Genomic DNA, 13,186 nt, shown 5'->3' on the forward strand with positions numbered 1-13,186 from the left:
GGCAATCAGAGAAGAAAAATAAATAAAAGGAATCCAAATTGGAAAAGAAGAAGTAAAACTGTCACTGTTTGCAGATGACATGATACTATACATAGAGAATCCTAAAAAGGCCACCAGAAAACTACTAGAGCTAATCAATGAATTTGGTAAAGTTGCAGGATACAAAATTAATGCACAGAAATCTCTTGCATTCCTATACACTAATGATGAAAAATCTGAAAGAGAAATTATGGAAACACTCCCATTTACCATTGCAACAAAAAGAATAAAATACCTAGGAATAAACCTACCTAGGGAGACAAAAGACCTGTATGCAGAAAACTATAAGACACTGATGAAAGATTAAAGATGATACCAACAGATGGAGAGGTATACCATGTTCTTGGATTGGAAGAATCAATATTGTGAAAATGACTATACTGCCCAAAGCAATCTACAGATTCAATGCAATCCCTATCAAATTACCAATGGCATTTTTTATGGATCTAGAACAAATCATCTTAAAATTTGTATGGAGACACAAAAGACCCTGAATAGCCAAAGCAGTCTTGAGGGAAAAAAACGGAGCTGGAGGAATCAGACTCCCTGACTTCAGACTATATTACAAAGCTACAGTAATCAAGACAATATGGTACTGGCACAAAAACAGAAACATAGATCAACGGAACAAGATAGAAAGCCCAGAGATAAACCCACGCACCTCTGGTTAACTAATCTATGACAAAGGAGGCAAAGATATACAATGGAGAAAAGACAGTCTCTTCAATAAGTGGTGCTGGGAAAACTGGACAGCTACATGTAAAAGAATGAAATTAGAGTACTCCCTAACACCATACACAAAAATAAACTCAAAGTGGATTCGAGACCTAAATGTAAGACTGGACACTATAAAACTCTTAGAGGAAAACATAGAAAGAACACTCTTTGACATAAATCACAGCAAGATCTTTTTTGATCCACCTCCTAGAGTAATGGAAATAAAAACAAAAATAAACAAATGGGACCTAATGAAACTTCAAAGCTTTTGCACAGCAAAGGAAACCATGAACAAGATGAAAAGACAACCCTCAGAATGGGAGAAAATATTTGCAAATGAATCAACAGAGAAAGGATTAATCTCCAAAATATATAAACAGCTCATTCAGCTCAATATTAAAGAAACAAACAACCCAATCCAAAAATGGGCAGAAGACCTAAATAGACATTTCTCCAAAGAAGACATACAGATGGCCACGAAGCACATGAAAAGATGCTCAACATCACTAATTATTTTTGTTTTCCCCTCTCTGGGATCGTAGATGATATTTATTTTGTTCTTTTGATACCTATATCTGTATATATATATATTTTTTTTTCCAAATAGGTGATGAGAATTTATTTATTTATTTTTTAACATCTTTATTGGAGTATAATTGCTTTACAATGGTGTGTTAGTTTCTGCTTTATAACAAAGTGAATCAGTTATACACATACATATGTTCCCACATCTCTTCCCTCTTGCATCTCCCTCCCTCCCACCCTCCCTATCTCACCACTCTAGGTGGTCACAAAGCACCGAGCTGATCTCCCTGTGCTATGTGGCTGCTTCCCACTAGCTATCTATTTTACGTTTGGTAGTGTATATATGTCCATGCCACTCTCTCACCCTGTCACATCTTACCCTTTCCCCTCCCCATATCCTCAAGTTCATTCTCTAGTAGGTCTGTGTCTTTATTCCCGTCTTGCCACTAGGTTCTTCATGACCTTTTTTTTTTTTTTCCCCTTAGATTCCATATATATGTGTTAGCATACTGTATTTGTTTTTCTCTTTCTGACTTACTTCACTGTGTATGACAGACTAACTCCATCCACCTCACTACAAGTACCTCCATTTCGTTTCTTTTTATGGCTGAGTAATATTCCATTGTATATATGTGCCACATCTTCTTTATCCATTCATCCGATGATTGGGCACTTAGGTTGCTTCCATGTCCTGGCTATTGTAAATAGAGCTGCAATGAACATTGTGGTACATGACTCTTTTTGAATTATGGTTTTCTCAGGGTATATCCCCAGTAGTGGGATTGCTGGGTCGTATGGTAGTTCTATTTTTAGTTTTTTAAGGAACCTCCATATTGTTCTCCATAGCGGCTGTATCAATTTACATCCCCAACAACAGTGCAAGAGTGTTCCCTTTTCTCCACACCCTCTCCAGCATTTATTGTTTCTAGATTTTTTGATGATGGCCATTCTGACCGGTGTGAGATGATATCTCATTGTAGTTTTGATTTGCATTTCTCTAATGATTAATGATGTTGAGCATTCTTTCATGTGTTTGTTGGCAATCTGTATATCTTCTTTGGAGAAATGTCTATCTAGGTCTTCTGCCCATTTTTGGATTGCGTTGTTTGTTTTTTTGTTATTGAGCTGCATGAGCTGCTTGTAAATTTTGGAGATTAAGCCTTTGTCTGTTGCTTCATTTGCAAATATTTTCTCCCATTCTGAGGGTTGTCTTTTGGTCTTGTTTATGGTTTCCTTTGCTGTAACATCACTAATTATTAGAGAAATGCAAATCAAAACTACAATGAGGTATCACCTCACACCAGTTAGAATGGGCATCATCAGAAAATCTACAAACAACAAATGCTGGAGAGGGTGTGGAGAAAAGGGAACCCTCTTGCACTGTTGGTGGGAATGTAAATTGATACAGTCACTATGGAGAACAATATGGAGGTTCCTTAAAAAACTAAAAATAGAATTACCACATGATCCAGCAATCCCACTACTGGGTATATACCCAGAGAAAACCGTAATTCAAAAAGACACATGCACCCCAATGTTCATTGCAGCACTATTTACAATAGCCAGGTCATGGAAGCAACCTAAATGCCCATCGACAGACGAATGGATAAAGAAGTTGTGGTACATATATACAATGGAATATTACTCAGCCATAAAAAGGAACGAAATTGGGTCATTTGTTGAGACATGGATGGATCTAGAGACTGTCATACAGAGTGAAGTAAGTCAGAAAGAGAAAAACAAATATCGTATATTAATGCATGTATGTGGAACCGAGAAAAATGGTACAGATGAACCGGTTTGCAGGGCAGAAGCTGAAACACAGATGTAGAGAACAAACGTATGTACACCAAGGGGGGAAAACCGCAGTGGGGTGGGGATGGTGGTGTTCTGAATTGGGCGATTGGGATTGACATGTATACACTGATATGTATAAAATTGATGACTGAAAAAAAAAAAAAAAAAAAAAACTACTGAGAACGTGAATAGGGAAAGACTGTTCCTGGCGGAGACTTAAGTGACATGACAGCTAAATGAAACTGTGTGCCTGGATGAGATTCTGAACCAAAAAGGAAAAAAGAGCCATTGTTGGGATAGTTGGTGAAAATCTAAGTATCGTCTGTGGACTGAATGGTTTTACTTTATCAATGTACATTTCCTAACTTGAAGGTTTCTATGGTGTTTATACAGGAGACTGTTCTTGCTTTTAGGAAATACACAATGAAACATTTAGGAGTGAGGAGGCATCACATTTGCAGATTGCTCTCAAACGGTTGAAAAAGACTGATGATAATGGAGAAAATACAGTGAAATGTTAACAGTTGGGGAATCTGAGTCAGGGTGTTCTCTGTACTGTTCTTGCAACTCCTTTGTAAGTTTGAAATTACAGGGCTTCCCTGGTGGCGCAGTGGTTAAGAATCCGCCTGCCAATGTAGGAGACACGGGTTTGAGCCCTGGTCCAGGAAGATCCCACATGCTGCGGAGCAACTAAGCCTGTGTGCCACAACTACTGAGCCTGTGCTCTAGAGCCCACGTGCCACAACTACTGAAGCCCATGCGCCTAGAGCCCGTGCTCCACAACAAGAGAAGCCACCGCAATGAGAAGTCTGTGCACCGCAACGAAGAGTAGCCCCTGCTCGCCACAACTAGAGAAAAGCACGCGTGCAGCAACAAAGACCCAATGCAGCCAAAATAAATAAATAAGTTTGTAAAAAAAGAAAAAGAAAAAAGAAATTATAAAAATATAAGGCTCACCATGAGCCTTCATAAAAAGATAGTCTATGGCAGTCCACACATATACTCAATTTTTTCTGCATAGAAAGCTTACGCTTATCACATTAGGAAAAGAAAAAGACAGTGCTGAGGAATAGCCTGACTCCTGAGGAATATCTTATCTGACACCAGTCCCTCTTATTGTTAAATAAGCTTCTGCACTTATAATGAAAAACAACACATATACTTATTTTGCAACCAAGACTTGCTTGAAAAGAAAAAAAGGTCATGCATTTACTTCCTCTCTTGCAACTAGAATTGCTCTATTTTACATCTACATGTCATTAAAGAGACAGGGAGATGGGAGAGTGGAAGGCAAAGGGGCAAGGAATAGGGGAGAGAGGGAATTAGAGAAGGGAAAACAGTATGGGTAGTAATACTCAGACTCTATAGCATGCTAAGGCTTTTGATTTGCCACATTTAGCCCTAATAAAGCCCTGCCATAGCATCCCCATTTTCAGATAAGAAAATTGAGGTTCAGAGAAGTTAATGTCTATTTCAATGTCACAGAGATCTAGTAAGCACTCATCTAGGATTCTTTATGCATTTATGGTTGGTCCTTTCAATTTCTGTTTTGTTTCTAAATATTGCTGTCTTTGATGAAATTAACTCCCATTATCAATTGATCATACAATAAATTTGAGAAGGAAAATTTTGACTGGTATATTCTAAATAATATCCTTCCATACTGATATTAAATGGCAATGTTACCCTTCCTCAATAAAATGTGTAAAAGCCAACTTAGAAAAAGTCAAGAGAATTAACACATTTATTTACACTAGATCCCAAAGTTAATGAATTATCTTGCACTACTCAAAAAGTGGTTCAAAATCTTTTAAGCAAGATGAAAGCTTTATTCTATCAATAACAAGAAAAATAAGTAAAAAATACCCACCTTGATTACAATGTGTCCTTTCCTGGTTCCACTGCGATCTAGTTCACGGTGCTCATGTACCATAACAATTTCTCCCTCTTCCTCAACTTTATGGGTATTTTTTTCCACATGATTTAAAATTCTCCAATAATCCTGCTGGGCTATGCAGACAAACTGTCCGAGAACAACATAGGGACAATTAATGAACCTATAATACATAAATATATCACTATGCACCAAGGCAGAGCACAAAGGTGAGAACTCAAGTGGCATAAGTTTTTATTTCATCCCTTCATTCCTTAACAAAAATCAAGATAAAATAAATAATTCATGCACAAAGAGACCAAAGAAATTAAATCCATTTGAATTCTGCTCTAAAAGGAGAAGTGCGCATCTACTTCTCTCAAAACTGACACTATGCAAAGAAAACATGAAGCAGGAGTAAGAAACAAACAACTCAGAAGTTCCTATTTCTTCCTCTATTAAAAAAAAAACAAAAAAGAGACTGAGCTGGCTAATATCAGATAGAAATTTAACAAACCAACATTTATTAGATGTATTCTCTTTAAAATATGTATAGTTTGCTCATTCCACAAATATTTGAGTCCGATATAAAATCTAGTTTCCTTTATTAACTGTGAGCTTTTCAAACTCCCAATTCTCAAATCAAGCTATTTTATTTTGGGGAAGGAAAAAAAAGCTCAGCCATTTAAAATCAAGAAACAAGAGTACATGAGCAGAGATAAGCTTACCTGACAATCGTCTACTTTAGTCCTAACAACTCCATGCATGTACTGCTTATCCAGAGTGGGTGTAATTCCAAAACTATTTCCCATAAAGAGATTTTCAACTTTTCCATCTGGATGACTAATTTCTACAGTGCCGTTTAAAATAACATACCATGAGTCAAGCTATAGAGAAAAAGATAGGTTTTAAGAACCTTTGGGAAAAGAGGGTTACATGTTAACTTTGAAAAATAATCAATATATAGAACTCGTATAATTTAAAAAAGAAAAAAGAAGATCTGATTATATTACTTAATACTCTGTCAGTAACACCCTATTCTTGTTAAGCCAACCACTAAAGTTTATTTTACTCTTTCTTCTTTTAGTCACCAAATGAAATCAGGGACTCTCAGTAATTGTTACGGTTAAGACCACCAGCTCTGGGCTTCCCTGGTGGCGCACTGGCTAAGAATCCGCCTGCTAATGCAGGGGACTATGGGTTCGAGCCCTGGTCTGGGAAGATCCCACATGCTGCGGAGCAACTGAGCCTGTGCGCCACAACTACTGAGCCTGTGCTCTAGAGCCCGTGAGCCACAACTACTGAAGCCCGCGTGCCTAGAGCCCGTGCTCCGCAACAAGAGAAGCCACTGCAATAAGAAGCCCGCGCACTGCAACCAGAGAAAGCCCGCGTGCAGCAACGAAGACCCAACGCAGCCAAAAACAAAATAAATAAAATAAAATAATAAAAAAATAAAAGGCTACAAACGGCACAGTCCCATTAATACAAAAAAAAAAAAGGCCACCAGCTCTTGGAATTTGAATCCAGAATCTGCCACTGACTAGCTGAGTGATTCTGGGCAAGTTATTTAACCTCCCTAGGCTTCAGTTTCTTTACTGCTAAAATGGGCATAACAACATTACCTATCACAGGACTTTTGTGTCCATTAAAAATGAGTTTAATACAAACCAAGTGATTAGAATAGTGTCTGGCACATAGCAAACATTCAAAAGAAAGAAAAAAAAAAGGGAGCTAGTGATTAATTTAGAAAAACTATTAAAAGCCTGAATTTTAAGGCATATCTTAAAAAATATTGAAAATTTCTCCTAATGTTAAGAAAATACTGCTCTCAATTTATACCTAAGTATTTAATGCTCTAAGGAGACATATTCTAAGGCCTACTGTATATCAGTGAAAGACTACTTGTTCTCATATGGTATCCCTTTTATTAGCCTAAACTTTCAATTTTAATGTGAATCAGTTTTAATGTGATTTAAGGGAAATCTGGATTATCAGTTCTGAAGGAGAATCACTGGCAACAAGAAATATTTTTTCAAAACTGTGTTTCATTTTTTTAGTTATTTCAAATATAAAATATACTCATTGTGGAATTTGTGGATTACACATATTACTTGAGGACAGGGGCTGTGTTGGGTTTTTCCACCACTATCCTCACTGTGTACCTAGCACAAAGTAGGCACACAACAAATTTTTGCTGACAGAACTGTGGAATATTAAAAGAAGACAAAATTTGTGGAAAACTAGTTATTCAAAACCCCACTATTTATACAGTTGTCATCAAAAGTTTAGTATTTCTCTCCCATGTTTATATTATTTCATACCGTTGAACTATTTAGACTATCCTGTCCTTTTAAAAAATTTAATACTATATTCATTTGTTCATCAAACTTTTTTTTTTAGTATATCCTATGTGCCAAACGATTTCTAGGATACAGGGAGAAAGCATGTAGACAAAGCTAGAGCTAAGGCCCCTGTCCTCAAAGATATCTATCAAATTTTAAAATAACTTGAAAACCTATATAATATTATAACCTGTGGCTATATAATAATTTAGTTAACCACTGTTTTTTGGGGGGGATATATTTTGGTCATTTCCAATTTTTACTATTATATATATCCTGCAATGAATATCTTTTGGCACAACTCTTTGAGTTTTATATTGTGTCTGGAGGAGAGACATTCAAAAGGGGAATAATGGGTTAGAGGCTGTTAATACTTTGAAGCCCATGTTAAAAATTTCTAAATGATTTTCCAGAAATACTGTTTATATGTTCCTACCTGCAGTATATGACAATGTGCACTGACTGACATCTCACCATTAATTTTTATCAGTTCGATAAGAAAAAAGTGCTACCTAACAGCAGTAACACTTTTCAATTCCTCTGAATCCTCCCTCCGCCCATCCGCAAGTTGCCATCCAAGCATTTTTGAAAATAGAATTGCCACATAAATGCCTCAACTGACAGCAGTCTACTAGGAGGCACAGGTACCAATACACTTCCTTCATTTTAAAAAAACTGTATAATATAAAAAAGGGATAAGGAGATTATATACTTGAAAAACATTTTAATAATAATGTTATAAATATACTAATATAACAATAATTATTGACATGTATACACTGATGTGTATAAAATGGATGACTAATAAGAAAAAAATAAACAAAACAAAGAACAATAAGAAAAATTTTTTAAAGTCTTACAATTTAATTTGAGAAGTAAAAACAAATTTGGTCCAATGAATATTAATTACTGAACATCTATTCTGTGCAAGGTCCATTGCCAGGAAATCAAAATTAAGACAAAATAAAGCAAAAACAAAACAAAACTTATCTTTTCAGAAATTATAACTACCCCAAACTCAGCAGTCATTTAAAAAATTGTATAAATTTTAAAAGTCAAGATCTACACAAGTTTATGAAAATTATTCTAAAAATTAGCTGCTATAACCAAGTAATGTGTAACATCTATTTGCTAACGTACCTCTTGCCCATCTTCAAGAATAATAGCTCCAGCCTGCTCCACCACTTCAAAAATCATCACTGAGCAGAGTTCTCTCCTTACAGACATGGTCATGTTTGCAAAAGCAGGAAGCTGGTGCATAAACTCCAGTAATTGTTCTGTTAAAAAAACAGAAATTCTAGTTTAGTGACCATCAAGGACTACAGTTTAAAGATACAATAAAATCTAGAATCCAATACTCAATTTTCTAATCAATTTAGGAATTCATGCTGCTAAACTAGAGAAACCAAGATACAAGATGACTGTTGCTTAAAAAAAATTCAGTTATTTGGTTAACAGATATATTCAGACTCACATGAAAATACAGGCATAATGGAAGACACCAGAATTCACAACCTCCAGAGAGAACCAGGAAACTACACAGATTCAGATGAGGCTGGAGAGTTTAGTTAATTTTCCTAGCACAAGATGCTATTCCATGGTGGTTACCTTTAGTGATGCCCTTTGATCTAATAATTAGTGAAAAAGGCTTTTGTCTGTTTCTTTCTGGGCTAGAGTTTTTAAACAGTTATTAATAAATGTCAATAAGTAATTAAATTAGGGACAACAAATGTGAATACTAGTTTAAGATTTGTCAAAGCAACTACAAGGTAACTCTCTTTAATTTAACCAACAAATGTTTTGAGTACCTGCCTCAGGCCATTCCCTGGTATAGACACACGAGCAATAAAGATAAAGGAAAAAAACATTTAAGCAGTCAGCTAAGGCTGAAATAGAAGAAACTGTAAGGTGCTATCTAGCCACAGATAACTGGAAGTTAATCATATTTCAATTTTTAAGAAAGCCTTGTGAAAACAGCATAGTGTACAATTCTTTACCACTAAAAATGCACTTACAGTTGCTGTCCAGATAGCATTCACAACATGAGTCTCAACTGTAGGATGCATAACTATATTATATGTTATTAGCATGGCAAGGAATGTTCAAACGTATTGATCTTTACTCCCATAGATTATAATTATTAGTAGCAGTATCTTCTGACTTGAATCACAGCAGTATGACTCTTATAAAAGGGAAATCTAGGATAAAATCTTAATTGAATCATAATAATATAACAACACTAAGTAATCTTTGTCCTTAAAGATAACATTAGCATCTTTAGTATTACTCAACCTCCAAAGTACAGTAAGTAGTTCTATAAGAAATTAAAGGAAAATTCATAAAATTTGAACCAAAAAATATACACATACATTTTTTTTCAAGCTAGAGGCGAAACTATGATTTTTGATAACATTTGAAATTTTTTTGAATTCATAGACATTGAACACTGACGCACTGTGCTTTACATGTCTTATGGACATGGAGGGGGAAATCACTTTACTGCAATCAAAGCTATTGTTTCATAAATTGGGGCAGCCAGAATGTGAGGACTATCTGGCTGCAACATCCATCACCCTAATGATGGCCAGTGTTGATTCAGGTGATCTGGCTGTCTAGGCAGGTGTCCCCTTCCTCCCTTCACCACTCCACACATGCATCCGTCCTGAAGCTGTACACTTAGTCAAAGAGGACAACCTGTCCTGATATGATAGAGGAGAACCTTCCCTGAGAAAGGAGTACTGTCCTTTGCTTAAGGATATATGAGCAGCTGCGTTCCATTGCTAGAACCTCCAAAACAAGCTCTAATATTGGGGCAGCTAGCCTCAAAGACGGCCCTGAACAATTCTTGCCTCTTGATATTCACGTCCTCGTGCAGTCCCCTCCCATACTGCGTGAGGGTTGCTCTGTATGACAAACAGAATTGGGAAGAAGCAATGATGTATCATTCCTGAGGCCAGATCATAAAAGATACTATGGCATCTGCCTTATTCTCCCCTGAATTACTGGCTTTGGGGGAAACCAACTGCCATGTTGTGAGGACATGTAAACAACCTCTGGAGAAGCCCGTGTGGAGAGGAACTGAGGTTCTATGCCAAAAGCCATGTGAGCAGCCACCTTGGAAGCAGATCCTCCAGCTTAGCCCAGTGACTGTAACCCCTGTCACATTCTGACTACAACCTCATGAGAGACAATGAGCCAGAACGACTCAGGTAGGCTGCTCCTGAATTCTTGACCCACAAAACCTTCTTGGGGGTAATTTGTTATGCACCAATAGGTAACTATATATAAATTGAACTATAAAATTCCTATTGTGAACAGATGTATTTCTTACCAATGTCATCATCAGTTTTGTCTGCAGGTTCTTTTTCAAGACATTCTCGAACAAGATCTCGCCCCTGCAGTGGATCTGTTCGATCAATCTCTTCATCTTCCTCTTCTTCATCTTCAGAATCAACAGGTCCTTCTGGAAGACGTGTTAAATCTACATCTCCTACCTCACTTTCCGTAGCCTACAGAGAGAAATCTTGATCACTTACCATTTCATGTTATAAAAATTATATGTCACAATCTGAATGAAGCAAAACTACCCTTCCCATCAAATATTATCAAGAATTAGGCAACACTGTATGCTGTATCAAAAACAAAATGCTACTTATTTATAGAACGTTTCTCTCTGCCCAGAATACAAGTCATGATTTCAGTGTGACATCTAAATTGACACATCTGGGCCAGTATGTATAAAATGGTCAAGAGACTCAAACATCAGTAAATGTATTAATACCTGCTTTCCAACAAACACTTGTATTCCTTAAAAGTACATTTCCTAAAATATTAAGTGCGAGAAAGACAGTTTACCAACAATCATTTTAGGAGTACCTTGTTAGCATATGCTGGGTGTTATAAATAAGGTATTATTCTTTCAGCACTAGGTTCAGAGTCTAGTAGGGTAAACAGTCATGTAAATTAAGAACAGAAGTATAAAACAGGTAAAGAGTAGTACTGAAAAGTGCTAAAATTCAACAACTGTGAAGGATTGAACAAATACTTATCTCTTTCCAATACCTTATTGTTGAATCTAACAGTAAGCAAAGAAGAGCCAAGGTTACTCTACCAGGGGTCCCCAACCCCCGGGCCGCAGACGGGTTCTGGTCCGTGGCCTGTTAGGAACCAGGCTGCACAGCAGGAGGTGAGCTGGCGCCCCCCATCACTCGCATTACCACCTGATCCATCCCCAACCCCCCCACCCCCGCCTGTGGAAAAACTGTCTTCCAAGAAACCAGTCCCTGGTGCCAAAAAGGGTGGGGACCACTGCTCTAAGCAATCTTAAAAAAATAAACTTATACTTACAACCTGAACTTTGCAAACATACTAGTCTCAGATACTTGTAAAAGAACTAGCAGATTTTTTAAAAACTGTGAATTTAAATGTTACTCATAGAAAACAACAAATAAAATAAATAAAATTATTTATTTACTTTTTGTACTTGGTATTTTTTACTTTTTGTACTTCAGGACAAAATAAAATTGTCCTGAAGTGGATTATTAGGCAATATTCCTAAATATTATACTCAGTTGATTCATATTATAATAAATGAAAAAGCATGAATACTGAAGCAGATATGGAAAAAAATGAGTAGAACGTACAGAAATTTCATAATAAATAAGCACTCATACATGAGGATTATTGAAAACTATGGAACCTTCATTCAAATATTTAAGTCTCATCTCCTGTGTTGAACATTTACTATTTTGTCTGCCCAGAAGAGGCTCTTCCTTCTTTTAGGGAGTTGATGTTCCTCTCCAACTTAACCCAGAGATTTCAAAGGGAAACAGTGCCCTGTTCCTGGCTAGGGAAGCTAAGGGAGAAAGTCCTTTCCTCTCGATTTTTATAACTGGAGCTGGAGGGCAGAGCATCCTTTCTCCTCTGGTTGATGAATTGGAAGAATGTGACGCAGAACAGCCTACAGCCACATGGGAATGCCTTTCTGTGGTGGGAGAAAATGGAATCAACTGGCAGAGAAAGGGGTAGGGGAATGCGGAGGAAGGACATTGAACAAGAGAGCAGACACAGAAAGAGATCGAGACAGACAGACGCAGAGCAACAAAGCAAAAAAACAAAAATATATCATGCAGGGCAGAGATGGAAAGAGCACAGCATGTGCAACAAAGATGACCTGTGACAGAAAGTGTCACAGAGAGAGAGGGAGGAAGAGCAATCAAGCAACAAGGAGTCAAAGGACTAGAGAGACAGGCAAACAGGGGCAGACACACTTGCAAGCACCCAGGTTCCTTGAGGCCAGAGCTGCCTCTGCTTTCTCTGGGGGTCAATAACATATCTGTTCTGGCTTTAGTTAATTTAAGTTAAGGCTCTGATACCTGCAACTGAAAGAGTTCTGATTTGTTTTGTAAGACCATGTTCTATACTTCCTTTGGACTTCTGCACAGCTTTAAGTAACAGCTTTAATCAATAGTTAACAAACTAGATTAAACACCCAACTTGAAATCTTTAAGATTAGATAAGCTGGCTCTTAAGGATCTTATAGGGGCAATCCTATCTTATGACTAGCATGCTCTCCTGAGTTATTTTTTGGTTATGAAACTTTAGGGTTTAAGCAGAGTGCATTTCTGAATAATACACCTTTGGAACTAAAAACGTGCTAACAAGTTACAATCTCTTTTCAAAGATAAGTAGTTTTAATTTAAATGTGTAGATACTAAAATGACTTTTCCAAAACCCAATTTATCTACAAACACTGATTTTAATCTAAGAAATGAGTGTTAAAAAACATTGAAGCAATATTTTTTACACAAGTTAATTTTTCAGAATATAGATGCTCACCTCTGGAATAACAGCTTTTTTCTCTTTTATCAAAATTTAAGGACAATCTACCTTA

At 36.7% G+C, this 13,186-nt stretch overlaps 1 protein-coding gene and 1 long non-coding RNA gene across 10 annotated transcripts in view; one reads left to right on the top strand and one right to left on the bottom strand.

The window, feature by feature from the left end:
* LOC309623702 overlaps positions 1-13,186 on the top strand; it is a 248,219-nt gene that overhangs the window by 94,747 nt on the left and 140,286 nt on the right. The gene's annotated exons all lie outside the window — the stretch shown is intronic.
* Positions 1-13,186, bottom strand: part of RAPGEF6 (Rap guanine nucleotide exchange factor 6) — a 233,864-nt gene that overhangs the window by 81,819 nt on the left and 138,859 nt on the right. For 8 of the 9 annotated variants that reach the window (XM_082380767.1, XM_082380766.1, XM_082380770.1 and 5 more), the window contains 4 exons: positions 10,625-10,802; positions 8,434-8,570; positions 5,680-5,838; positions 4,949-5,101 (listed from right to left, as the gene is read on the bottom strand). In XM_082380767.1, coding sequence (XP_082236893.1) covers positions 4,949-5,101; positions 5,680-5,838; positions 8,434-8,570; positions 10,625-10,802 — 627 coding nt within the window. The remainder of the gene's footprint in view (positions 1-4,948; positions 5,102-5,679; positions 5,839-8,433; positions 8,571-10,624; positions 10,803-13,186) is intronic. The other variant, XM_082380768.1, reaches the window with a different exon arrangement.

This window comes from Balaenoptera borealis (genome assembly GCF_965194805.1).
Source record: "Balaenoptera borealis genome assembly, chromosome: 2".
Classification (NCBI taxonomy): domain Eukaryota; kingdom Metazoa; phylum Chordata; class Mammalia; order Artiodactyla; family Balaenopteridae; genus Balaenoptera; species Balaenoptera borealis.